This window comes from Vigna umbellata, chromosome 5 (genome assembly GCF_029865625.1).
Source record: "Vigna umbellata cultivar VRB3 chromosome 5, Vumbellata_1.0, whole genome shotgun sequence".
Taxonomy (NCBI): Eukaryota; Viridiplantae; Streptophyta; class Magnoliopsida; order Fabales; family Fabaceae; genus Vigna; species Vigna umbellata.
This window is the reverse complement of record NC_142169.1, coordinates 61335099-61361617: the sequence shown is the minus strand read 5'-3', so window position 1 is coordinate 61361617 and position 26519 is coordinate 61335099. Positions and strand designations below refer to the sequence as shown.

At 30.4% G+C, this 26519-nt stretch overlaps 4 protein-coding genes across 5 annotated transcripts; 1 reads left to right on the top strand and 3 right to left on the bottom strand.

Annotated features, from left to right (window-relative positions):
- Positions 1-2657: 2657 nt before the first annotated feature.
- On the bottom strand, positions 2658-3656 carry LOC124824749 (ethylene-responsive transcription factor CRF4-like). Its single transcript, XM_088115912.1, has 2 exons — positions 3216-3656; positions 2658-3083 (listed from the first exon to the last, which is right to left on the bottom strand). Exons 1-2 carry the CDS (start codon positions 3654-3656, stop codon positions 2658-2660), a joined length of 867 nt encoding a protein of 288 aa, XP_087972038.1.
- Positions 3657-8875: 5219 nt separating this feature from the next.
- Positions 8876-12755, bottom strand: LOC124824750 (ubiquitin-conjugating enzyme E2-17 kDa-like). Its single transcript, XM_047297249.2, has 4 exons — positions 12549-12755; positions 11553-11680; positions 9987-10091; positions 8876-9301 (listed from the first exon to the last, which is right to left on the bottom strand). The coding sequence occupies exons 1-4, from the start codon at positions 12616-12618 to the stop codon at positions 9158-9160; spliced, it is 447 nt and encodes a 148-aa protein (XP_047153205.1). The 5' UTR covers positions 12619-12755; the 3' UTR covers positions 8876-9157.
- Positions 12756-14954: 2199 nt separating this feature from the next.
- On the bottom strand, positions 14955-17354 carry LOC148198774 (uncharacterized). Of its 2 annotated transcripts, XR_015779799.1 has the most exons (3): positions 16354-17354; positions 15434-15512; positions 14955-15188 (listed from the first exon to the last, which is right to left on the bottom strand). XR_015779799.1 is itself a non-coding variant. In XM_088091724.1 (2 exons), exons 1-2 carry the CDS (start codon positions 17211-17213, stop codon positions 15497-15499), a joined length of 876 nt encoding a protein of 291 aa, XP_087947850.1. In that variant the 5' UTR covers positions 17214-17354; the 3' UTR covers positions 15210-15496. The 2 variants fall into 2 exon arrangements, 1 of the variants encoding a protein (XP_087947850.1); XM_088091724.1 differs by lacking the exon at positions 14955-15188 and having other exon boundaries at positions 15210-15512.
- Positions 17355-20391: 3037 nt separating this feature from the next.
- LOC148198773 (exosome complex component RRP41 homolog) lies at positions 20392-26071 on the top strand. Its single transcript, XM_088091940.1, has 12 exons — positions 20392-20525; positions 21656-21721; positions 22555-22601; positions 22682-22742; positions 22912-22947; positions 23038-23105; positions 23875-23953; positions 24039-24075; positions 24196-24312; positions 24437-24522; positions 25592-25681; positions 25782-26071. Exons 2-12 carry the CDS (start codon positions 21668-21670, stop codon positions 25827-25829), a joined length of 723 nt encoding a protein of 240 aa, XP_087948066.1. The 5' UTR covers positions 20392-20525; positions 21656-21667; the 3' UTR covers positions 25830-26071.
- Positions 26072-26519: the final 448 nt, after the last annotated feature.

The window sequence follows — 26519 nt, the reverse complement described above, 5'->3', positions numbered from 1 at the left end:
GATCTATCAGGTTGGTCTGTCAGACTGAACAAGACAAATTGTGTCAAACTGTCAGATTGAAGAAATTATCTCAACCTACATTTTTTACTATCCATTTGTCGAAATCACATGTTAGACTGAGTCTTTTTGCCACATCTACTCTTGAGTGTAGAGGAAAAAGAAATACAATAAAAATGTAGTGTAAAAGTTTAAAAACTAATAATAAACTTATTATATATTATTAGTTGTGAAATAAAAATATCAAAGTAGATAAAATTATTTAAAGTAAAAATTATATTAAAATTTCACTTGAGTAAAGGTCGTAAAATGAGTTAATTGGTTTGATTTTGGCCTATAAAAAATAGGACGGAACTCACTATTTAAGAACCAATTAAATTTTACAATCTCATTAGTGGAGTTTCCAGATTGTTGAGCTCTTAGGCAAGGAGCTGATGTGTGACTGCACTTGAATAATTGATCACTTATTTAAATATATCATTTTTGTCTGCATTTGAATGATGCTGAGCTGTCATAGTGATCTATCAGGTTGGTCTATCAGACTGAACAAGACAGATTGTGTTAGACTGTCAGATTAAAGAAATTATCTTAACCTATATTTTTTACTATCTGAGTTGTCCAAATCATTTGTAATAGTCTTTTTGTCACCTATACTTTTAGACTGTCAGATTAAAGAAATTATCTTAACCTATATTTTTTACTATCTGAGTTGTTCAAATCATTTGTAATAGTATTTTTGTCACCTATACTTTTAGACTGTCAGAAGAAATTATCTTAACCTATATTTTTTACTATCTGAGTTGTCCAAATAATTTGTAATAATCTTTTTGTCACCTCTACTTTTTTGAGTGTAGAGGAAAAAAGTTGCAATAAATATTGTGTTATTTAACAAATAATAAAAGAAGATATTTTGTTATTTATCATATTCCAAATAAAAACTATTAATTCGGAAAGGATAATATCGTCATTTTGGTTAACTAAATGGTTTAAATATGGAATATTAATCTATTGGTTATGAACCATCTTTTATAAAACAAGTATTTCAACGAAGATGAAGAAAATAAGGATGAGAGTGTATTTGCTGGTCGAGATGCTAAGTTTGAGAGAAAAGAAGAAAGCAAGTTGTGAGTAGCAGAGAGATGGCAGAGCAGTGGCATGAAAAAGGAGGAATTAGAGATGCTCTCCATTTAATGCTGCTTTGCATTAGACGACAATGGAAAATGCCGTTTTGAATTTTTGACCTAGGCCAGGTGCTACCTTGGGCACTGTCAATCTGTGCTGTCCTGATTAATTATTAACCCTTCATCTTCTCAATACAAATTTATGGGCACAGTAAAAGGTACGTGAAAAAGGACCAATGACAGAGTTTTGCATTTTACATTGCATGAGTATGAATCTGGTTTTGAACACCCCTTTGTTTGTGGACAGGCATGCAACTTGCTCTGTTCTGTTCTGTTCTCTTCTCTTCTCTTCTGCTCTGCCCTCTCATTTAAATCTCATCTCCTTCACATGTACACACAAAAGCACCCGACCAACAAAAAGTCTGTACCAACCTCAACCTATTTTTCTCCCTAAACATTTGACCAAACCCAAAATTAGTCATTTATAGCTAGAGCCAGTTCAATAAGCGTGCTGCCATTTTTACCATAAACTCACCATTCTCTTATTTCTCTTACAATTTTAAGATCAATGTCCACACTTTCCAATACACCGTGATCTTTTTTTCTTTCTAGGCAAAGCTAAGAAATCCCTAGTGTATAAGATAGAGAGAGCACAAGGTAAATATATCTAGAAACATCACTCGACAATCAAGGCATTCTGTTATATTCCAGTGTTTCTTTTCTACTTCCTAATCAATATTTTTTTTTCTTCAAATCAATGGGTCAATACAATGTCTGTTGATGGGACCAAGTGACTCATCTTTAGTACCCAAAATCTTTGTGCTGGAAGTTGGTTTGGTTTCATAATAGACCTTTTCTTACTACATTCCATCCACATTCTTTTAAAAAGATCATGCTGGTACTCCCCCATCTTCAGCTCATGCCGACATCTATCATATCTATTTCAGGTCTACATCATTTCTTTTAATAGTTGTGAGGTGTCAGTTCACCACATGCCTCTTCAAAGCTAATGTCCTCTTCAACAAAAGACAAAGCGGAATAGTATCTTTGACAAAAATTCTTATAACTATCTTAATATTTGTGCAGCTAACAAATAAACATTTTTATATATATGTCTTTAACCATTTTTTCTGAAACCTAATCTTGCTTAATACCTTCACTTAGTCTATTTAAATTGTAGTTACAATGTCAGACAAAAAGAACATGTTTATTTTATTTCAAAGAAAAGAAATTTTACCTCCAAAAGTGTAGCCAAAGATATGTGGCTGTGAGATACTTAATGGTCAACCAACACTACACGTGAAATTAAACTTCAGTGCATAACTTGCAGCCTTTTACACTGCTCCTAATGACCAAACAAAAATATTTCCCCTATTCTTCAAACTTAATACATGAACATCAAAATATGTTATTCTTCTAATAAAGATCAAGAATCAAAACTGAAAATTAAGCTTGGTTAAGATTACCAAATATTTGTTACACAACAAAATTGAAAGCATACATTCTGTGATGAGATAGCTAAAGAAACCATCTAAAATTTCATCCAGATGTCTTAGGAGAAGAAAGATCATTGAAGTAACTATCTATATCCCAGTTGAATGATTGAAAATTCTCATTGTCAAGAGGGGAAATATCACACCGATCGTCATCAGACGGTTTTACATTAGTGTCAACCATGAAATCTATTCCAGAATTGAAATCAATGGAGGGTAAATATAAATCTACAAAAGAGAAAGTATCTTCGAAACTTTGATCTTCTATAAACAAACCCTCTGTTTCAAAAACTTCTTCCGGCACAAGTTTCTCATGTTTCTCATGTTGAAGTCCCAGCACAGAAGTGGGTGAAGACAGATGAGACTCTCTACTTGAACCAGCCCCACCACTCACATTCTCAACCAAACCACTCCAACTACCTTGAGATTCATCATAACAACCATACTCAAAAGAAACAGCATCCATGTGCATGTCTTCCATTGTAGGCATGTCTTCCTTGGTAGAAGACTTGTGCATGTCTTCCATTGTAAGCATGTCTTCCTTGGTGTAAGACTTGTGCATGTCTTCCATAGGCATGTCTTCCTGGGTAGAAGACTTGTGTATGTCTTCCATTGTAGGAGGTTTGATAAAATTAGTGAGAGCATGACAACCTCTGAAACTAATAGCTGCTTTGTCATAAACCATGGCAGCTTCTTCAGCAGTGTTATAAGTCCCTAACCAGATTCTTGTTTGCTTGAAAGGATCTCTGATTTCTGCTGCCCATCTTCCCCATGGTCTTTGACGAACTCCTCTAAACTTTCTTCTACCAGGCTCTTTAATGTGTTGTTTCACTGACACACTGGTTGAAGGTTTCTTCTTCACTATTCTGATCTCATTCACAATCTTCTTTGTCTTATGAAGTTTAACTAATCCTTCGTCTTCATCATCTGTGACATCTGCATCCATCATCGAGATCCGAACTACCTTTGCTGTTTGATTCAAAATACCATGGTCGACGTGCTTGTAAGTGACAAATTTCTCCTCACTGAAACTGACTTCTTCCATGGAGTGAATATAAGGCAGAGAATTTTAAAGAGAGAGAGAATGGTATTCCTTTCTGGTACTTGGTTACACACACTCTCCTGCCCTGGATTTTATATAATTTGTTGTAGATTATGATAGTTTTATCCTTTAACATGTTTTCTCAGTTGGTTTCTTTTATCTTTTTAAATAATTAAGTCAATTTTATTTTAAAATTTACAAAATATTACCTTTTAAAACGTAATTAAAAATATTATTTAATGTAATAGGAAAGTATCTATACTATATATTATATTATATATACTTCTATAATATCTATATTTTCATAGATATTATATATTATATTATATATACTTCTATGATATCTATATACTATTATATACTATTATATACTATACTATTTATAAGAGGACTTTTTTTTGGTGTACACAATTTTTTTCCTCTTTTATCCTTTAAATATCTATTCTTTTAAATTAAAATAATTAATTTACCATTTTTTCCTTTTTCTATTAACATTCTTTAAATTTAATATTCTTTATTTAATTATTCTTTTAATTTAACCCTTTAAAAGAATATTAAATTTATTTGCATTCCCTTTTTTAATTATAGTACTAATAAATTTCGTTATTTTTTTTATCACAAATATATATATATATATATATATATATGGTTTGTTAATTTATGGAAGGTTTTTTTTAAATCTTCTCATTCAAATAAAAACCCACTTTAAATATAAGGGTATTTTAATAATTTTAAAATTTAATTAAAAAAAGATAGTTATTTATCCTTCATAGTTGTTGTGTATTAGTTGTTTTTTAAAATAAAAAATAAATAAAAAGTAGTTATTGACTTTATAGTTACTGTGTATTAGTTGTTTTTTAAAAGAAAAAATAAAATAAAAAGGTAGTTATCTATTATCCATGATTTTAGGAATACTTTTAGTTATAATATTTTTAAAAATATATAAATTTTAGGAATATATAATTTTTATAAATGAATGTGATTGCATAAAATAAATAAGATTTTTTATTATAACTTTTCACATATAGCATTTTTGTAGTTGGTGATTTAATGTAAAACTTTGTTAAAATGTGGAATTTTAGAAGTGATCAATAGATATTGTTATAGAAGTGCCTTTTAATATCTTAACTCCAAATAAAGTTGAAATTTATATATTTTTTAATCGATTATTATCCATAAGAGTTTAAAAATTAGTTGAAATAATCACAAATATGTCAACTGATTTATGCATAATTATTCAGTTCAATTACGACAAAAGTATGTTTAAAAATTATATATATATATATATATATATATATATATATATATATATATATATATATATATATATATATATATATATATATATATATATATATATATGAGATTAATAATTAACTGTTTGGAGGAGATCCATGAAATAATAACCATTACTTTTAAAAAGAATGAAAATATGTTATTAAAAATATAAGTAAAAGTTGCAAAAGAAATCTGTTACCAAAATGACATTAATGATCCACTCATATTTTTTTAAGACATTGAAGTCAGGAATGATAGATAATTTCCTTTTATTTTTATTTAAAAAAAAACAACTAATACATGTGGCAACAACTATAAAGTTAATGATAAATAACTACATTTTTTTTATTTTAAAAATAACTATAAAGTCATGATGATAAATAACTACCTTTTAATTTTTTTTAAATTAAATTTTAAAATTATTAAAATACTCTTAAAAATATATTTTTATTTGAATGATTATATTTTTGTAACCTAAAACTTGATACACTTTGTTAAAATATACCAACTAAAAAAACATTTGTAAATTAGCAAATCTCACATATATATATATATATATATATATATATATATATATATATATATATATATATATATATAATTAAAATTTAATATTTAATAAAAAAATTCACCATTTAGTTATAAATTAATGAATAAATTTTATTAACTTTTGTAGTAACTAATTTTTAAATGTTCGTTAAATAATATAAAATTAATTAATTAAATATACTATTAGACTACATGAAAGTAAACTCATATACAAAATAATATATCAATTTAAATATTAAATTAATAAAAAAATTGTAACTATTGTTTGCATGTTCCAAAACATAGGGTAGACAGATGATTTTATTTTCGCTCTCATATGTTTTCGTTAATTTTACTTAGGATTAAATATGTTTTTAGTCCCTAAATTATTGGCCGGTTTTCGTCCCTTTTTCAAAGTAAGGTATAATTTGATCCTCATTCTTTTCAAAACGTTCGTTTTAGTCTTCGGAACTTTGGTTTTAGTCCTCATTTTGTTGCTAAATGAGGACCAACTTTTTAAACGGTGTTAGTTTTCGAGGACTAAAACGAACGTTTTCGAAAAGAATGAGGACCAAATTGTACCTTACTTTGAAAGAGGGACGAAAACCAGAAACGACCAATAGTTTAGGGACTAAAAACATATTTAACCCATTTTACTTATAAATCAAACATAACAATAAGTTGATTTTATGTTCTTGTATCACATATCTTCTAAGATCACATAGGGTGATTTCATGATTTTCGATGGTAGGGTGAAAAATGGAAATGGAAATGATTTTCGATTAATTTAATGAAAATATTATTTTCTTTTCATTTTTAATATTATTAGTCGTCATTTGGAAAAGAATAACATTAGAGAATGTTCATAAAAAGATGTAATTTTTGTCATCTATCATCTTTAATGTCAAGAGGAACAGATAAGAGAAAGAAAAAGATGAGTGCATGCAAGAACAACATAGAAAAGAAAAAAAGTGTAGATTTATTTATTACATTACCAAACATTTAAATCTTTCAATTCACTTGATTAATGCAATTATATTAGATAGAAACAAGTTAATACGTTTTAAAAAAATGAACTAATTTGACAGTAGCTCCTAAATTTGAAAACTAATTAAGTAATTAAATCTTATATTTATAATTTTTATGATTAAAATTCAATTACTTCTTACTATTTTTTTATTTTTCTCTTATATTAACTTAATCAATTTACTTATATTATCAACTTATAATACATCTATACCTGTATATAAAAAGATACCTCCTTTTATACATTCAGTTTTTATTTCCATTTTATGCTTTATAATATAATTACTAAATGGTTCTTTTAAAAATATAATTATTAACTGATTTTGTAGATTTACGTGTTATTTTAAATATTTTGTACGAAACTATCACAGATTTCTTTTTTTATTTATTATATTTATAGTTTTTATTAATAACATTCCATTACTTCTTAGTAGTCATTATTTTCTCCAATCTTATTGTTTAAATATTTTTTTTAAAACAAAATAATTATTTAATCCATATTACCTTTTAAGTGACAGTTTGTTTAAATTTAATTGTTTTTTTATTTTATTATTTTCTAAACTTAACTATTTTTTAATTAAAAAATTTCTAAGAAAAAGTAAATAGAAACTAATTACAATAAAATTATTTATATTTAATTTTATAATTATGATAATAACAAGAATAATCATTTTGTTATTTTTTATTATAAAAAATAAAGTAAACACACAGCATGTGCTTTCACTGGATACCTATACGAAGGAATTTCCCTTTTTTGTCCACTTTTTTTTTTCAATTTTACTATTTGAACAATTCTTTTAAAATTAAAAAATTATTTTATTATTTTTACCTTTTAAGTTACCATTTTTTTTAAATTTAATTGTTTTTTATTTTATTTTTTATTATTAGTTATTATATAAGGGATTCTTTTTTGTTGCACGCATTTTGTTTTTTGCACTTTTATCTTTTAAATAATATTTTTTAATTAAAACACTTATTTTATCTTTGTCACCCTTTATGTAACAATTTTACCAAGTTTTAAGTGATTTTTTTTTAATTTAATAATATTTTAATCTAAAATAACTATCTACAATAAAATTTTAAAAATTATATGTATTTACTTTTGTAATTATAGTAATAATAATTTTATTATTTTGATTATCATAAAAAAGTGGAATGGATATGTTTTCACTATAATATATATATATATATATATATATATATATATATATATATATATATGCATTTCTTTACTTTCTTTCTTTATTTCCAAAATCCTCCTTTCACTTCTTTGATTAAGAATGAATAGATTTTTAAAAACCCGGTTAAAAGCAAAATTATTAAAATTTTAATCAATAATTTTAATCAAATTTTGGAAGTCGATTAAAAAAATTCTTTACTCAATTTTCAAAAATTGATTAAGAAATTTTTTTACTGATAAAATCCAGTTAAGAAAAAGAAAAATTCCGACTCTCAAAAGTCATTTAATTTTTTTTTAATTTTTTATTTTAGTTTACTTTAAGATTTTTAATATTATTATTATTGTTGTTATGTTAACATAATTTATAAAATTTAATCTAATATTTTTTTTAATGCATAAGAAATTAATATATGTTAATCGATTTTCTAAATACCATTAACATATTTTTAAAATTTTTTAATATGTATTATTTGTTATTATTTGATATTATATTTTATAAATTTAAATATTAATGTATATTAAATTATATAAAATATTAAATTAAATAAATGGAAATATTAATTTTAAAAATATCAATTAAATATCAAGTTAAAAAAATAATTATTATTATTAAATTAAAAATATTATTATTATTATTTTTAGTATAAAAATAAAAAAGTAAACTAAAATATATAAAAAAAATCTCAGCTGATTTTCAAAAACCGGTTAAAATTTCTTAAAATTCTTAATTGATTTTCCAAAATCAATTAAGAAATTTTTCTTCACTGACTTTCGAAGTCGGTTAAAGAATTTTCTTAATCAATTTTCAAAAAAGCTGACGCTGACTTTCAAAAATTGATTAAGATTTTAATAATTTTCGAAACACGTAAAAATTTTAACTAGTTTTCAAAAGCCCATTGATTCTTAATAAAAAAAGGATAAAATTGAAATTTTGAAGATGCAGTAAGAAAAGAAAGAGGTGCACAGGGAGAATCACTCATTCTTGTAACTTTTGACACACCTTTATGTAAAGAGAAAAAATAGTTGTTGGAGTTTGAAACAAAATAAACAAAACTTGGTTAATTTAATAGAAGGGTATCCATGAAACAACTTTTCACCAAACAGAACAAAAGATGATTCCATAGTCAATAATACAAATATATAGTTTCGGTATATAGCTATCACTATAATGTCATAAAGAAGTGAAGTATTGGTAAGGAATCCGAGTAAGTTGTAGGAACTAGGAATCATCATAGTATGCAAAGATAAATAATTGTGAGCACAAGTGAAGAATATCAGCAACTGATATTTCCCAGCACTCACAGAGGAGAAGTTTCATACAAACACACTAAAAATCCTCCCTATTGTCTTCACAGATGTATGTGGGCAACAAGAGACCTATCCACGACATAAGTCAACAGCGGGAATGGAAAGATAGATTATACATTAATGTCTTTTAACAAATGGAAGGAACATTGTCCTATCCTATAATATAAGGCCTCATTGCAACATACTAGCCCATTGCATACTTCTGAGTCCAGCTCCTAGCAGTTGTCTCATACTTGGACCTGTCTGTCTTGTACATATGAGCAATTTCAGGCACCAAGGGATCATCTGGGTTTGGATCCGTCAATAGGGAGCAAATGGAGAGCAGCACCTGAAAAAGGAAAGAGAAACCCTTCCCACCCATTTAAAAAACAGCAATAGTCTAAGAGAAACAGCAACCATATACATAAAACATTGCAATAGGAGGCCTTCCGATGTTTCTCCCAGAAAAAGTTTCACAAGACCACATTAAGAAGTGTTCCTTGAATGATATACAATATTGCTAGCCAGAACTTAGGTTTTATATGGTGAAACAGATGCATGGAATAAAATAGTATACTACAAGTATTGCACGCAGTCCAGGCCCCAGAATGTGAAATAGACCCAGCATACTTTTCATAACTTGAGAAACGAAAGAGCCCACCCTACTATTTTTGGGTGAAATTTATTAGAAATCATAAAGTTTAGTGGATTCCAATTCATATTTAATGAGTCTCATTCATGATTTTACAATTTCCAAGAAATTTTAACCATCAATTTATAGATTATGTATGGCACTCGCCCCATGCCATACGTAACCATCAATATTCTGGATTATGACAGACATCCTCATATCACACAGACCACAAGTAGCACGATGCTAAATTAACTGTTGGATTTCTCTACCGATTACTTGTATATTCTTTGCCTCAGAAATATTTGTGATTATAAGCATTGTTACTGTATTGCAAAACTACCTTTCCATCACAAGTAAAGCCATAGAAGATTAGCATTAAGAAGTTTAGTACAGTCATAACCTTAGATATTGTCAAGGCAGGGCTCCACTGCTCCTTTAAGATATCGAGACAAATGCTACCATTGCTGTTGATATTTGGGTGAAAAACTTTTGTCCTGAATGCAACCTGCAAGAAATAAAGTAGACATACAGAAAAAGAAGGGTTAAAGCATTGAATAAAAGGAGCTTTATGTGAATTGGAGGTCACGTCTAAAGAGTAGTAACGGTGAACATAAAAGTAAGTCATTGGAAAAGCTAATTCCATTTTCCAAAAAACAGAAGAGTTGCTAACATATACTTTCTAAGCAAATAATTCAAATCTAAATTCTGAAATATCAAATAGAAAGACTGAATCCAGATCACTGAATTAGAGAATTAATTATGTTTTGTCTTTAAGGTGCAACCAGACAATTTTCCTTTAAATGATTTAAAGGTAAAGTTAGAGTAACGATACCAGCCCTCAGTGACAGAAACCACAGTAAATTTATTTGCATACATCACCACTCATGGTGAATCGGATGAATAAAGTAGGAATTTTATGATTATGGATAATAAAAAATAATAATGTTGATATTTTTATAAAATACAAGCAAATGGAAATTTATGAACATGTAAACTCTTGAGTTACTGTTTACACTTTACTCTCTAAAGTACACCCAATCACATGAAGGATCTGAAAATCTCTGGTGGTCAATGGTTTCTCTGAACCAAGAAAAACAGGTTCTTCTGTCGTATAGATATTGAGTAACCACCAGTTCCACAGTCATATCTTCTAATACCTCTCTCCCCAACTGCTCTAACCCCAAAATCTTCCCCTTGAAATTTAATTTGTCAACTCCTTCGGTCCCCTCATATGCTATACAAAAAACAGCATCCACGACTCCTAGTTGCATTCTCCAAATAGCGGCTACTTCAAACTTAGCACCTTCACTTCACAGCTTATAATTACAGAATTCATTATTTAGCTAGTTTTTTAACATTTTATTACTCATTGAAAATTTTTGGTTTTAACGAGGTAGCTCCATCTATACAGACTACAGGTAACTTTTAGAAACTTCAGCATGTGAAAACAGCAAATAAGCAACTCCCCATCCAGGAAAACTAATATTTGTTTCTAAAGCAAGCAAGCACATATTGTAAACTTCTAGGCATAAAATAAAACTCAACAACCAAAAAACTAGAATAGTCCACTACATATAAAATAACAGCATTTTCATTAGTAAATGGTATGGACTCATCTAACTCCAAAAATGCCACCAGACTGTGATTTAGCACACACATCAGTAACTGCCAAAATTCAATATGTCACTAGTATAAACATCTCAGTCAAGGCACCCAACCCAAGTTACATTGTGAAAAGATTTTAACAGCATAGCGAAGGAAGCGTGCATTGCATGTTTCAAATCAAAACAAAAATATCTTTAAAAAAAATCATAAAATTTATTCAACAAATGGTAGGAACAATCTAAAATTCAGGAAAAATATAAAATGTATCAACATAAACGAAAAAAATCCACTATTCTCTTAGCATAGATATAATAAAAGCAGAATTGTTGAAGTAGTATTGAGCATGACACTAAGGCAATACCTTGGGTGGCTTGAATGGATAATCAGGGGGAAAATGAATAGTGACTAGAAAAACACCCCCAGCATAAGGACTGTCAGGGGGTCCCATTATAGTTGCTTGCCAATGAAACATGTCTTCTGCTACGGGACCTGGGAAGGTAATAATCATCAGAAAACAACAAACTTAACATTAAATTTGAAATATAGAATCAGAAAATAATGTATAATGTGTAACAGACTAAACAATGGAGCTTAAATAAATTTTTCAAATACATACAGACTTCAAACTTACATCTGCATGTTTGATAAATACATTCTTAATCTCAGATAACAATACATCAGTCACATATAATCATAAAATGAGAGTTATCTTCCAATGCATTCAACAACCAAAGCAGAGATAATCATAATAGTCTCTCCATCTACAAGTTATGATAGTTCTTGCAAATCCATAACTCAAGTGTCTCAGACTTTGGAGAGAATCTCCATTAACAGAAGGCAATAGAGACCCGTGAGATTATAACAGTCGCAGCGTTTGCACTTTAAATGCAGAATTAGCTTCAGTAGAAGGAACACAAAGGGGATTTAATTTAAAATCGAGACCTATTAATAAAAAACTTTAGAAACAACAAACTTACGAATCGTTCGTTATTAATTATGGCCCTTAACCAAGAAAAGCTTCTGACTAGCAGAAAAATCTCACAAGATATAGTATTTGAGAATAATCTTCTAAGGTCACGCCCTGGGATGAGAAGCTTGTAAAAAATATTTCATCCTACCACCTCAAAAATTGTAAATTTATTACATTCACACACGTAAACCACCATCTAGTAACTATAACAAAATCCAGACAAACCCATGAAACAAAGAGAGAAAGAAAAAAGAAAACAACGACCCAGATGCTTGTAAATTCCAAAAGTCACAGATCGAGCAACATAGGAAGCTTAATTAAAGTTTGGCGTGGAAACAACGCGAAAAGGGGGAAAACAGAAGAGGAATTGGGTGAAAGAAATTGTACCGGCACTGCAAGAGGTTGGAGGGTCTTTCTGGAGGTCCTTGAGCTCCTTCAGAATCCGCTTAGAGGCCATGGAAAAAGAACAGAAGAAGATTCGCGTTCGATCTACGAAGAAAAGGAAGCGTTGCAGAGAGAGAAAGAGAGAGAAGCCCCTCTTGAACGAAACAAAGGTGGAAGAGAAAACCAAACCAAGTTGCAGATATGACTAAGTAAGGAAAGAGACAATAATTATACAATAGAAATCTAAAATCGCAATCCATTTTTACTAATCTTGCGCGGACAACAAAACACAGACCCGTGTTTTTTTTTCTTTTAATGATTGAGTTTTTTTATTTATTTATTTTTAGGAAGAGTTTATTGTTTTCATCTTTTTTTACTGCTTTCATCTTCTTTTTTCATTTAATTCTATAATAGTTTTAAAATTAAAATTATATTATTTGTTTTAATCATTTAGTTTAACTTTGCATAGTATTTTTCTTTTCATTTCACGTGAATAAAAATAAATTTATGATTGGAAAAAAATAATAATCGAGAGTATATTTAAATTTTAAAATAATTGATAAATATAAAATATTGGAATTACTTCTCACGCATTTTTTACCAGGCTCCCCATGAGTGATATTGGATTGGGTTTAAATTCTTAATTGTAGTTAGGTTAACGTTTTCATATCCTAAAGAAATATATAAATATGTGTGTATGAAAGACAAAGGCAGTAAAATTATTTTGGTTTAAATTCACTTTTACTACCTATAGTTTCTTGAATATGTAATTTTAATTTTCATTAAATATTAGTTACTTACTCGTTTTGTAAATTAATTAATTTTACTTTATTACTAATATATATTTCAATTGTGAAAATATATTAACATATTTATTAAATAATATGTTTTACATTTTTTTTAAATCTTATTAATGTTTTTTATAAATGAGTATGTGACATTATCAATTATATATATATATAATTATTAAATAAATACAAAACTAACAATTGACCAAAATTACTTTATTTAAGAAAATTAGAGAAACAAATCTGTGGTTGAAATTTGATAGATATTAAAATATCACATCCAAAAAGTAGTAGGAAAATTAAGAAAAAACTGAGCACATTATTGTAGGCGTGTCATATTTATTAATAATTTTAATTTACGCTAAAGATCCTTTAACTGCAATAATTAGTGTCACAGGGAGCATCAAATTAATTTTTCAAATGTTAAAAAAAAAACAGTGTTGAATTAGAGTATATTTATAATTCAAAATTGATGTTATTCATGTGCTCTTAATTGATTTTATATATTACTTCCTTCATTTTAAAGTAATACACAGTAATAAAAAAAAAGTCAGTTTATCGGAATTTTAAAAACAAATATCATCAACTTTTCAACTACACTAAAATAACTATGGAATGGCATTTTTTTAAGTGCCTTTCACCCTTTGTTTTTCCATGTATTTTTTTTTGTAGTAAATGGAACTTTGGAATGGCATTTTTCCGTCAATGGCTTCTTTAATTATTAATTTAAACTTGAAAAGTGGGTTAAAAAAATAGCCCATGGATTATCTCAAGTTTCTATTATTTTTAAACCTAAATTAAAAGATACTAAAATAAGTAGATTGAGTAAATAAGTTTTCTTTGCTAATAATATGTTTTGGAAGAAATTAATAAAAATACTTTTATTACATATTTTTATTTATTACATAACATCTTATGTTTGTCACGCCAGTTTTCTGATCTACGTATTACATAAAATAATGTTTACATTATATGATTAAAATTTATATTGCTAATATATATGTGAAATTGAATTTTGTGAAAGGAGAAAATAGAAATTACGTTACTACAAGTATTGTTATTCGAAAAAACACTTCTTTTCTTATTTTGAAAGGTCCAACTGCAGTAACCGTCATAGAACTGGTTGCCTGAATCTATTAAAATGTAAACCATAAGAAGGATTCCATGTTTTGTTTTCTTTACCTCAAGTAGAAGTAATGCAAATCAGATAAACAATCATTTTTGCTTTTGCTTCAATTCACTCACATTATTATTGCTCCTTTTTTTTCCCATGTGGGACTTTTATACACTATTGTGCTCAAACAACCACCCAAATTTCTTTACATGTGCTTCAAGTTCCACATCGCTATCTCAACAAATTCTTGTTTCTCCACCCCTTTTCTATCCAGAAGGCTATATAGGTCAGATATTTTTGTCTAATTTTCTATGGGAAAAGTTAAGGAAGTGAAAACAACACATGCAAGTTGCTGCAGCATGTGGCCTAATACCTAGTTTTTTATAAAGGAAAAAGTATTCGTGTAACCCAATATTATGCATGTAAAACGCAAAGCTTTCCATGACAGGGAAATTAAACCCAAAATGCATTATTACTTTACACCAAAATAATTAGGCACAGGGTAGCTATGGGCTTTAAGTTCTCTTTCTACCATTGTTTACCAATGAGAATGATACGTTACACCTTAAAAAGCTACCATAGCTGGTATCTAATTTGCCATCGGATGACTCATTTCTAGTTACTCTAGTTCTAGTTAATTTACAAGGGGGAAAAACTGAGTTACTCCACTGATCCAGGTGCTCCATCACATTGTGGTTTTCTTCTGATTCACAAAAGTAGACTGTGAACATTTTATGATTCCTATCACCAACCACACAAAAAAAAAGAACAATAAATGTTTTGATAAATACAAGCTGGACTTATGTGCATCCCACTTTGCAATGGGGAGAACCAGCAGCAAGTTAAACTGCTGTAGACGAGACCCTTTTCTATTTTCTAAGCAAAGAATATTACATTTCTTTTTTACATTTTATTCTTCTCTACTTTTGTAAAGTGAAAAAAAGAATATAAAAAATAATTTAGATACAAGCACACAAAATCTTCACCTCTAAATCGCACGCAGTGAACATATCAGTCCGCCATGAGTATAGAACACATCTCCAACCAACTCATCGTATTTTGATCCTGTGGTCCATTCAAAGCGAAACAACAACATCAAAAAAATAATCAAATTAATTACAGACCAATGTACTCATCCTCACTCCCCTTCTCACAGATAGAAACAGACACCTATTGAATCATCCAATACCCCAAAATCCAAATTCAAAAGCCACATTCAAATGAAATATCAAAATCCATCACACACACCTAATGCAAGAAAAATAACAGCTGACCATTAATTTGTATTGCACATTCAAATGCTGCAGATTCATGAAAAACAACTTTACGCTTTTAAACAAACTACACACTCCACCCTACCCTCATAAATTTTGTATTCTGGTGAATGATAACTATATTAAATACAGAAATACATAATTTTGTTAGTGTAGCGGCACGGCTTATGAGATTCATGACATAGCAGCGGGGACCAGTTTGAGATGTTTTGAACATAACCAAAAAGAAAGCCAGGTCTTCAATTCCCCCACACATGATGTTTTTGGTTTTCTATTATAGATAAAAGCTACGTGTAAGTCATGTTATTGTACTAGTTTCTGCACTAAGAATTAACCTTAACCCACGTAACAAGTGCGTTGAAAAGCTGTGATCCATAAGCATAACACTTTTACGGTGTCTTAAAATATATGAGGTTTAAAAGAGGGACACACATTTGAGAAACTAAGATATTTGAATAGATGGCTTTTCATGGTATATAGAGTGATGAAATTTCTGATAACTGCAAAACATAGTTATCTGATATAAATGTGGCACACCATGACGCTATGCTAGCACTTAACAGCAATTAAGAAACAAGTACGAAGATAGGTGGGTCGTAGCAAGCATTAAAGAAGTGAGTAGTGTAGGTTACCATTTGAGGAGAGTGATGGAGCAAAGGGGAGGGTCTCCGTTTTCAAGTCTTCTCATGGTGACACCTCCGCATACGATAGTGACGGCGATGGAGGGTGACTTCCAACCCTGCAAGCCCACACTGGTTTTGGTTTGAATCTCCACAGTGGGGGTCAACGCTTTGCTCTCCACCTTGCCCTTAAGCTTTCTCATCTGCCTATCTTCCAATGCAAGCTTCCTCACTTTCGTCGCCGCCTTCACCTGCGCCAAGCCCTTGTGCTCCACCACGAACCCCGCCACCGTCGACGACCCCAGACTCAGGTTCCCGTCATCCGCCGACACCGACACCTTGCTCTTCCCGAAGTGCCACGACATCTTGCCACTCCGGTTCCGCACCTCCACCCGCGCAGTCGTGTTGGCGTCGAGGTAGGCCCCGTCGTTGCCGTTGGAGACGTTGAGCATGGGGACGCGGAAGGAGCTGAGGCGGAACGCCGGCAGGGCGGGGTCGTACAAGAGGTAGAAGGCGGCGGCGGCGATGACGAGGACGAGGAAGATGATGAGAAAGATGATGCAGAAGGTGCAGCAGCATACGCGGCAGAAGCGCCGGCGGCGCTTTGGTCTCGGCTGGAAGGAGGGTGGGAGGACGGCCTTTCGCTGAGGCCCAGGCGGCGGTTTGAAGTGGGGATCTCGGTAGGCGGGGGGTTTCTCTAGCCTTGGTCTGGGTTGAGACTTGGGGTCTCCATGACCGGGGGGTTTGGGTAGAGGCTGTTCGGGTAGGGAGTTACGGTCTCCGTGAGCGGGGGAGTCGGGTAGAGGTGATTGGGGTTGGGGTTGATAACCGGGGTGGTTGTGCAGCGGTGGTTGGGGTGCGGATTCTTCCATGGTGGAGGGAATGAGATGAATGGGAATTGTGGAAGGAAATGAATCAATTGGGAAATGTGATGGAAGATGAATGGTGTTTGAGAATGTAAATGAATGCAGCAGGAGTTAAAGGGGTTGAAAGATTGAAGGTGATGGACATGTTTGTGAGTTTGGTGTGGTGATGGATGAGAATCTGAGAATTGAAGATGATGATGAAAATGCAGGCAGAGGAATTGAGGTGAAGAATGTTGTTGGATCTAAATGTAGTGCGTGTTGGGAGAGAGAAGATGACAATCTCAAAATGGCGTTTGAGAGAGAATCGGAAGTAAGTATATGGAACAGAACAGGTAAGGTTGTGGAGTAAAAAGAGGCTGAAAATGAGCAGTGCTGAGAGATACACGCGCCGCTTTTTGTTTGGTAGGGAGTGAGTGTGTGAGTGTGTGAGTGAGTGACGTTGGCATGATATTGATTACACAGGTGCACTGTCACAACGCTCATTTTCTCCGCGTTCTACTTTCCTTCTTAGGCTTAATCGCTTCCGAGATTCCTTGCACCTTCCAAGAATAAAAGTACAAACAAATGCATTATGGTAGATTTGTTCCAACTATGTTAATCCTCCAACCCTGTCTGGACTGTAGTCCACGTCTCACAAAGACCAAGGACTGATACATTAATACATACATCTACTCCTACTCACTCTTCCATCTTTCAAATATATTAATTTACAGAAACTAAATTAATTACTTCCTATGTTTTACTCCACTATTATCATTATGTCAGTCTTCAATTTTTGTAAAAATCTCTTTTCATTTTAGCACTATGTTGAACAATATTAAAACTAATATTCAAACAAAAAGAGGTGAATTGATTTTCATAAAAATTGTTTAGTGTTTTAAAAATATTTTATAAGCTTCTTCTAAATCATTTAACAAAATTGATATGAGATGTATATATAAATCCAAATTAATCGCAAAGAGAAATACTTAGATCAAGAAAACAACAACACAAAAAAAAAGTATATTGATTTAATTACTAAAAATTTACATTCAATTTTTCTGGTCAGCTGAATTAGAAATTTCATTAAAAATAAACAAAGTTAAATTGTAAAAACTTTTATATAATTTTAAACTCTACACTCAATCAACCTCTTGAATAATTCGTTTGAAAATTATAATAACACGTGATGTTACACACAATCCTCACACACTACTAAATACAAGTGAATTATAAAAAAAAAAATTACAAAACAAACATACAAGAAAGATATCACTTGATTGAAGATATTACAATCAAAATTTATAGCGAAGCAAAAAGTTTTGCAATTTTTAAATTTTTTTAACAAAAACGTTTTCCTACAAATATGTGACACTTATATCTCTCTCACACATGTTCTTTTTTTGTTTTAAAATAACAAAGTATTTAAGTGAAATGAGATGCAATATTTTTTTATTTAAAAAATGAGTAATTATCAATATTAATGAATTAAAAAATGTTCTTAGCTCAACGTACAAACCAAAAAAGCCATTGTCCACCACTAATAGCTACATCTACAACCATTCACCATCAGAGTAACCAATAGAGTGTCCAACGGCTCACCATAAAAAAAATTACATCCATGGTCATTCACTAATTGAGCCATCTATTCACTAGATTATCGTTTAATTGTACTATCATTACACTTAAAAAAAACATTCAATCCTATACCAAATTATCAAGATTTAATATATTATCATTTATTCATACAGCATAATATCCATTATTTCATTCTCAATTTAATGATTAAAATTATTTAAATATAAATTAGTGATTGACCAACAAAATATAAATTAGTGCTTGACTAATAAAATATAAATTAGTGCTTAGTATAATTAAATAATAATTTAATTTATATAATTAAATTTGTAGGTTTATAATTTAATTTTAAGTAACATGTTTTTATTTAACCAAAATATTACAATTATTTATTTTATTGAATAATTTACTTTTAATATTGTATTTTCATTCAAAATAGTTATAATTTACCCCATGTTTATTATATTATAAAATCACTTAATTATTTTCATTTCCTTCTTTCCACAAAATAAAACCAATTTAAAATGATTTATTCCAAATATATTAGTATGTTTTGCTATCAATCCTTACTCTTGATTAAAATGGATAATATATAATTGTCAAATATATATATATATATATATATATATATATATATATATATATATATGATTATTCTGTTTAAATACATTTTATAAATAAAAAACAAACTATCAATTTTAAAATAATATAGAATGTATTTCTCATAATATGTTAAAAATATTAGATGTGAAAATCTTATTTGTGAAAAGTATTCAATATATTACATAATGGAATATTTCTCTTAAAAATAATCTAATGTTGTTAATTTATATTTATATATTTTATACTAAATTAATTGTAGTTGGTAATAAGAAAAAAAAACACACACTAATAAATCGGGACAAAGTTAAAAGTTATGGAAGCAATGTATAGTTTATGGTTATCCAAAGAGAAGAACAAAAAATAATGATTGTTTTATATTACATATATAATTGTAATATAGTGTAATGATTAACTTTAAAAATATAAACAAAATTTTATGATAATCAAATTTTAATATTTTTTTTTCTCATATCGATATTTTTCTCCAACATAATGTGATTTGAAGACTAGTTCTCGCAACTCATTAATGTCTTTGGACTATTGAGGTTAGGCTAGGAAAGAAAATGGCCTTGTCGTAGTTTATAATGTAATCCACCAAACATTTTACCTATAACCAAATTCCACAGCATTATAATTTAAAATATGTTGGTTATTGATTGCATCAACAATATTATGGTTATTGAAGCAATATAAAATCTTTGTTTTTTAATTATTCTTTCAATAAATTTGTAAAACAAAATATAACTCTCAATCCTTAAATCAGAATGTACGAAAATAATTTTTTTAATATTAAAAATATGTAAATATATTGGAATTTGATTTAAAACTATTTTAACTTCATTTTAATCATCACTTTTTTTATTTTAAAAGTTCACATTTTAAACCAAAAAGCTGAATACAGCCACAAATCCTTTTCCTATGGTCTTCTATTTTCTTTTCTTTTACCAATATTAAAATGAATCTTTCCATGTAGGCAGAAACGGTTCAAACCGGGTTCAGTGAAGCTACTATTTTTTTTTTTCTAGAAAAATCAAATTTAAACACTGAACAGCGGAACCCTGCCTAGACTAGGCTCGTTTGCAGTGCGCGGACCAACTTCCGTTCTCGCCGTCGCCGCACAGAGCGTAACAGCCACCGTCAAATCTCGCCGTCAGCCAGGTACTTTTCCTTTTCTCTCTCTCTGGTCATCAAAATTCAAACCCTTTCAATGTTTGCTTTGTCATGTGTAGTGCCTTGCAGTGTCACCACTCACCACCCAATCCCTATTTTCTGTTAAACTCGTAAAAGTTGCTATGCTTTTCTAATTTAATCAATTCAACATTTACAACCAAGAAAAATGGAGTTTACGACAGTTTTGTATAAGCTTCAAACATTGAACTTCTTGATAACCAATTACTCCTATACTATATCGTTCTCTCAATCAAACTTATAACCCTTCCTTGCCCTTTGTATCGGTCCCACATAAACTCTTCTTAAAAAGCCTGCATCTTGAACTTGCATACCACTCAACCATAAAATTGATTTATAGCATAACCGGAGAGTCACTAAAATCATTGCTCTGTGTTATTAGTTTATTAAGTGGGAAGGGAACACTGTCCTTCTCATATATAATTGACCCAAATCTTTCTTCTGTAACTATTAAACTAAAAGCCTGCTCATTCTCCTTTAGAAATTTGTTGAAATTTGGGGAGTGCTAGAATAAAATAAAAATAATAACAGTATGCAGATTGAATTTGCTTTGAGAACCCCTTTACAATATCTTTCTGTCCGTGGTGTACTTTCATCTTTTTCTTTGCTTGCATTAAGATTAAGAGCAAACTTAAATGTTTAAAAGAGTAGTGACACGAGCAGAATTATTTGTTGTTATTTTGTTGTTTGCTGATTTCTAATATTTATTTCTGCAATATTATTTATCTAGTGCCCCACTTATAGGGTAAATGTTTGTTGTTGTCTATATGATATTCATTCAAAGTTCAGATTGCTTGATTTTTTGTAACCTTATTTTCATCCTAATCTTTACAGAGCAACTGGAGTTTGTTCGGTATGTTTTCAATTGAGCAGTGTTATTAATTCAAACTGCTCTCTCACTCATCTCACTGAATGACCCACAAACTACTTGAGCCAACACAAACTTTTAAATGGCTCAAATTCTGCAAAATCTCACCATTTTGTTTCAATAACTTTAGTAGAAAATGTCATTTTTTTTTCGAGGCCAAGAATATAAAGCAAAATAAAACAACTCCAGCTGCTTATGTCTCATATTTGTCTCCTTTTTGTCTCTGCCATAGATTGACCTGAGGATGGAATACGTCAGCCCAGAAGGACTTCGACTGGATGGTCGCAGACCCATGGAGGTACAGCTATTATTTTTTTCTTGGGCTTTTTTTTTCCTTCTTTTTTCTTCACTTAATATTCATTCCAAAAAAGGTTCCTTTAGATCTTTCAAGAATACTCATGAAGCGTATGAAATGCGGAGTATTAATAAAGAATAATATCCTACATGCATTCTTACATAGTCATGAATTACTGAAGCTTTAGGTTAATTAGTATATATAAGATCTGCAGATAGTTCTGCATATGGGTTATACATAGATGAGCCATGCCATGGGTAATGGAAATGTGTAAGGGCACATTTTGAACTGCAAAAAAATATATAAACAGATTAGAAGCAGTCAATAACCTTAGTTCTGATAAACATTAAAACCTATCACTTAAAAGCTAGAAATGTTGTAGTTTGCCAAATGATAAAAGTAAGAAAATGGAGGGTTCTAACCCTAAGGATGTCTAACCAACCTTTTTTACTGAGATATATGAACTTGGTACTATGACAAAATGAGCTAATTGAAAGCAGCATTTTAAGGTCTGGCCTATGGAATTCAGTCCTATTTAACAGCTGTGATTTGGACATGATTATGGGATTCGACTATTTAAAATGAGGAGATGCACTTTAGAGGATAAGGTGAAGTTATTACTATTTATTAAAAATTTAGTATTTAAGAGTGTGATAAAATATATGTACATGTATAAGAAACTATGAAGTTATTAAAATCTCAATGACTATTACTGCACTTTATCCTCTAAAGTGCTATTCCTTCACTGCAGAGGATCTAAATCTATGATTTTATATTTCTTTCTCTACTGATCTTTTGCCCTTAACTTTTTCTCCTCTCTTTATGGTATATCGTAGATGCGACAAATTCGTGCAGAAATTGGTGCTGTATCCAAAGCAGATGGGTAAATGAATTTTAGCTTTTTAGAAAATTAAGTTGTGATATCATTTGAAGCATTTGACCATATTTTCATTTTGAAAACAGTTCTGCCATGTTTGAGATGGGTAATACAAAAGTTATTGCTGCTGTCTATGGCCCTAGAGAGGTACTGTTTAATTATTTACCTTGCTAATGAAAATTTGTCTATGTAATTTAAGGATTGTTAACTATCCTTTTTTCAGTGTTAGTTGGTTTAGACGTTTAAAAAACTTTGATGTTGTAGTTGAGCTTTAGATGATTTGCTGTTTTTCTTTAGTAACCTCTCTGCATTTCAGGTGCAAAATAGGAGCCAAATAACCAACCATGCTCTGGTAGTTTTTTTTTTCCAAGTTATGTTGTCTGTATTTATATGCATTGTAACAAAAACTTAATTGTTGCTTATGTGCAATGTATGTCTATAGGTTCGGTGTGAGTACAGCATGGCTAATTTTAGCACTGGAGATCGCATGAGGAAATCAAAGGGTGACAGGTTTTGCTCATTTACTTGCTTTTGTTTAACTTCCTATTCTTTTTGACCTTTCACTTATTTTTTATATATTCGTAGTTTTATACTTATCAAAATGGTATTGGAGCATAGACTACTAGGATGATAGTGAATGTTGCATTAGTAGAATCTATCTTAAGAGTGCCTTGTAATTGTAAATTGGACTTTTTGATCTTTTTACTGAGGTAAGAATTTAATGGCAATGGTGGTAATGCATGTTTAGACTTTTAGAGTATAAATTTTGATTATTAATTAGTAATATATATATATATATATATATATATATATATATATATATATATTGCATTTGTTCATGTGATACAGTATAATTTTTTTTTTAATCTTGCATTCATAATTTTCGATGTAACAACTATCTTGCTATCCACTAACGTATGTTAGTGTTTTTGGGGTTGGCTGCTCCATGCCTTTGAGATAGCTGACTACATGCTCAGCAATGGGTTATGTATCATAAAACAATGAAAAGCAAAACCCCATGCGCCCTTTTACTGTCTTTTCTCATTTTTAATCTTTTTTGCCAGCTTTGACTTTTTTGAGTAATCTTTGGCCAAAACTCACTGAATAGTTTTGAATGGCTTAACCATCAATGTTTGCAGATATAAATGTTATCCTGTTTTGCTTTTCCTTCATAGTTTTAATATGGTTCTCATTGTAAGGTTCTCTTACAGAAGGATAATAGGATCACTTCTTATTTTTTACTACTTCTTTAGTGTTTTGAAGTTTTCTCATTCTACAGGAGATCAACTGAAATTTCCCTGGTTATTCGGCAAACCATGGAAGCATCTATATTGACACATCTATTGCCTCGATCTCAGGTTTTATTACACATTAAGAACTTATTTTGTCATGTGCATTGCTTTCCCCTAGTCCCCCCTAATGTTTTAGTTATTAAATTTGCAGATAGATATATATGTCCAAGTTCTCCAAGCAGATGGAGGTAACTAAGACCTGATAATGGGATCTTGTGATTCTCTTCTCTCATTGCCATTTTATTTTTCTCTCTTTACTCATTTAATATGTACATTAATATTGGGTGATGTTGACATGTCTTTTATAGGAACTAGATCTGCTTGTATAAATGCTGCAACTTTGGCCCTTGCCGATGCTGGGATCCCTATGCGTGATCTTGTAACATCCTGTAGTGCCGGATACCTTAACAGCACAAGTCTGCTTGGTATATATCTGTTTTTACTCTAAATTTGAACTGTCTAAATACAAGTGTGGTATGTCTGTTTTGTTTCTGTCAACTTCTGATGCACGGGCTGCCCTAATTATTAAAGGTTTCTGTATGTGTATAGATTTGAACTATGTAGAAGACAGTGCTGGAGGTCCTGATGTAACCCTAGGAATTCTGCCAAAGTTGGATAAAGTGACACTGCTTCAGGTTAATTCATGTCTTGTTATTTTCTCTGTATCTATTGTGTAGTCAACTAGGTAAATTAGTTAACAGAAAGGAAAACTTTTTATGCTTCCTCCTGACTGTTTGGTGTAAATTAAGGTGTGTATAGCTTGTATATTGCGCAATTATTAACCTTTTTCTTGAGTCCTTGAGCATCTTCGTTCAAGTATTGCTCTCTCAGTCATTGGTACTCACGTAGTAAAGAGTCTGGTGGTGTTGAAGCTGTAATTCCTCTTCCTTCAAAAACTGTTCTTGTTATTAGAGATTTTGGAGAGAACAGTAGAGTTTTAACCCTTGATTACTCGAGGGAATAGGTGCATGTTCGGAAACCCCCAAAAGAAGCTTATCTAAGCTCGCCTCAGATTTAACAACTTAATAGTTTGCTGTACACATGAATCTTTTTTCCAAATATCAGTTGTTTTTTAATCAACAGATACTTCTTACGAAGGTTCTTGATAGAGTGATTTGCTGTTGTACCCTTTAATGGAGTTATGTTATGACAAATCTTCTTTTTAGTCTGAGTTAATGTTTGATCAAGTGTAACTTAATTTTCACTAGTATCATACTTGTTAACTCTTTATTTGGAATTCCAGTTTAGCATCTTTTACTTTTTTAGTTGCAGATCTTTTGTTGGTTCTTTAAATTTTGACTGAAGAAATATACTTGATATATTCTTTCCGCCACCTTATTATAGGATGAAATTCATGTATGGTCCACAAAACAGAGAGGGAGGGTAACTTCATTTGGTGGGGCTGGCATAGATTTTTTCCAATGACAGTTTATCAGTCAGTTTATTGCTACCATTCTAGATTGATATTATGGAGTTAAATTTGTTTCGAACACGTGCCACTATGTAAAGGCTGGTTGAGATTGTGAACCTTCAAAGTTTTAATCAGAAATTTACCACTATCATTATTATGAAAAGCATGCAATGCTTTTCTTTTCTCATCCAGCTTATTTCTTTCGTTCACTCCCTGCCATATTCCGTAGTTTAGAATGGAAAAGCTCCTAGTTTAATTTTATTTGCACTAATTTCTGTTGTTACTGTCTATAGATGGATTCTAAACTACCAATTGACATTTTGGAAAATGTTATGCAACTGGCAATTGAAGGCTGCAAAGCAATAGCAAACTACATTCGAGAAGTAAGAACCTGCTGACACTTTTGTGATTATACTAAGAGGAGTCCAAACATGTTTTACGTTAATTTCACTGCTTAAATCCTGTTTCTTTGTTGGCTGGCAGATTTTGCTGGAGAACACAAAGCAACTGGAGTATCGACGAGGTGTATAGTTTTTATAGCAGAAATGATGCTATGATTATTATTACCTGTGGTCACGGTTTTCCAGATTTGTAGGTCCGTTCTTTCAGCATTTGTGCTTTTTTTGGTTATGGAGGAGAATTCTCTTGTATTTACGTGGAACAATTTTGTTTTTAGCATACGGTGCTGAATAAAACGGAAATTTGTTGTAGAATTCATTTCTCATTTCTGTCACCTTATCACTATGAATAAAAGGTAGCAAAATTATGATTTATTTTGGGACCACTTTCTGAATTTCCACCAATCCCCCAAAATAAGACATGTAGAATGGAACTAATGATCTAACACTTCAACGAATGAAGAATTAATGATTGAAGTTAGAATCAAAATAATCAGTGGGTTGGTTGAGTGTGTGTACATGGTGGTTGCATCCTCAGAAAAAGCAATGACATCAGTATTGACAATTTAATTGCTAACTAATTTCAATGGTTAGTTTCCTAAATTTCCTTTTTGGGTACGATACAGTTTGATAAAGACAGCTTTGGTGTTAAATGTTTGTATTGCAGTTAAAGTCTTGATAGAGCGAGTTAAACTGATTAATTATGTAAATATAAAAAGTAAATAATTTATAGTAATTTCTAAATCCTGGTAAATATAAAGTAGTTTAATTAAGTTAACATTTTTTTATTTCTTTTAAATACGTATGCTAGAGCGGAATACTG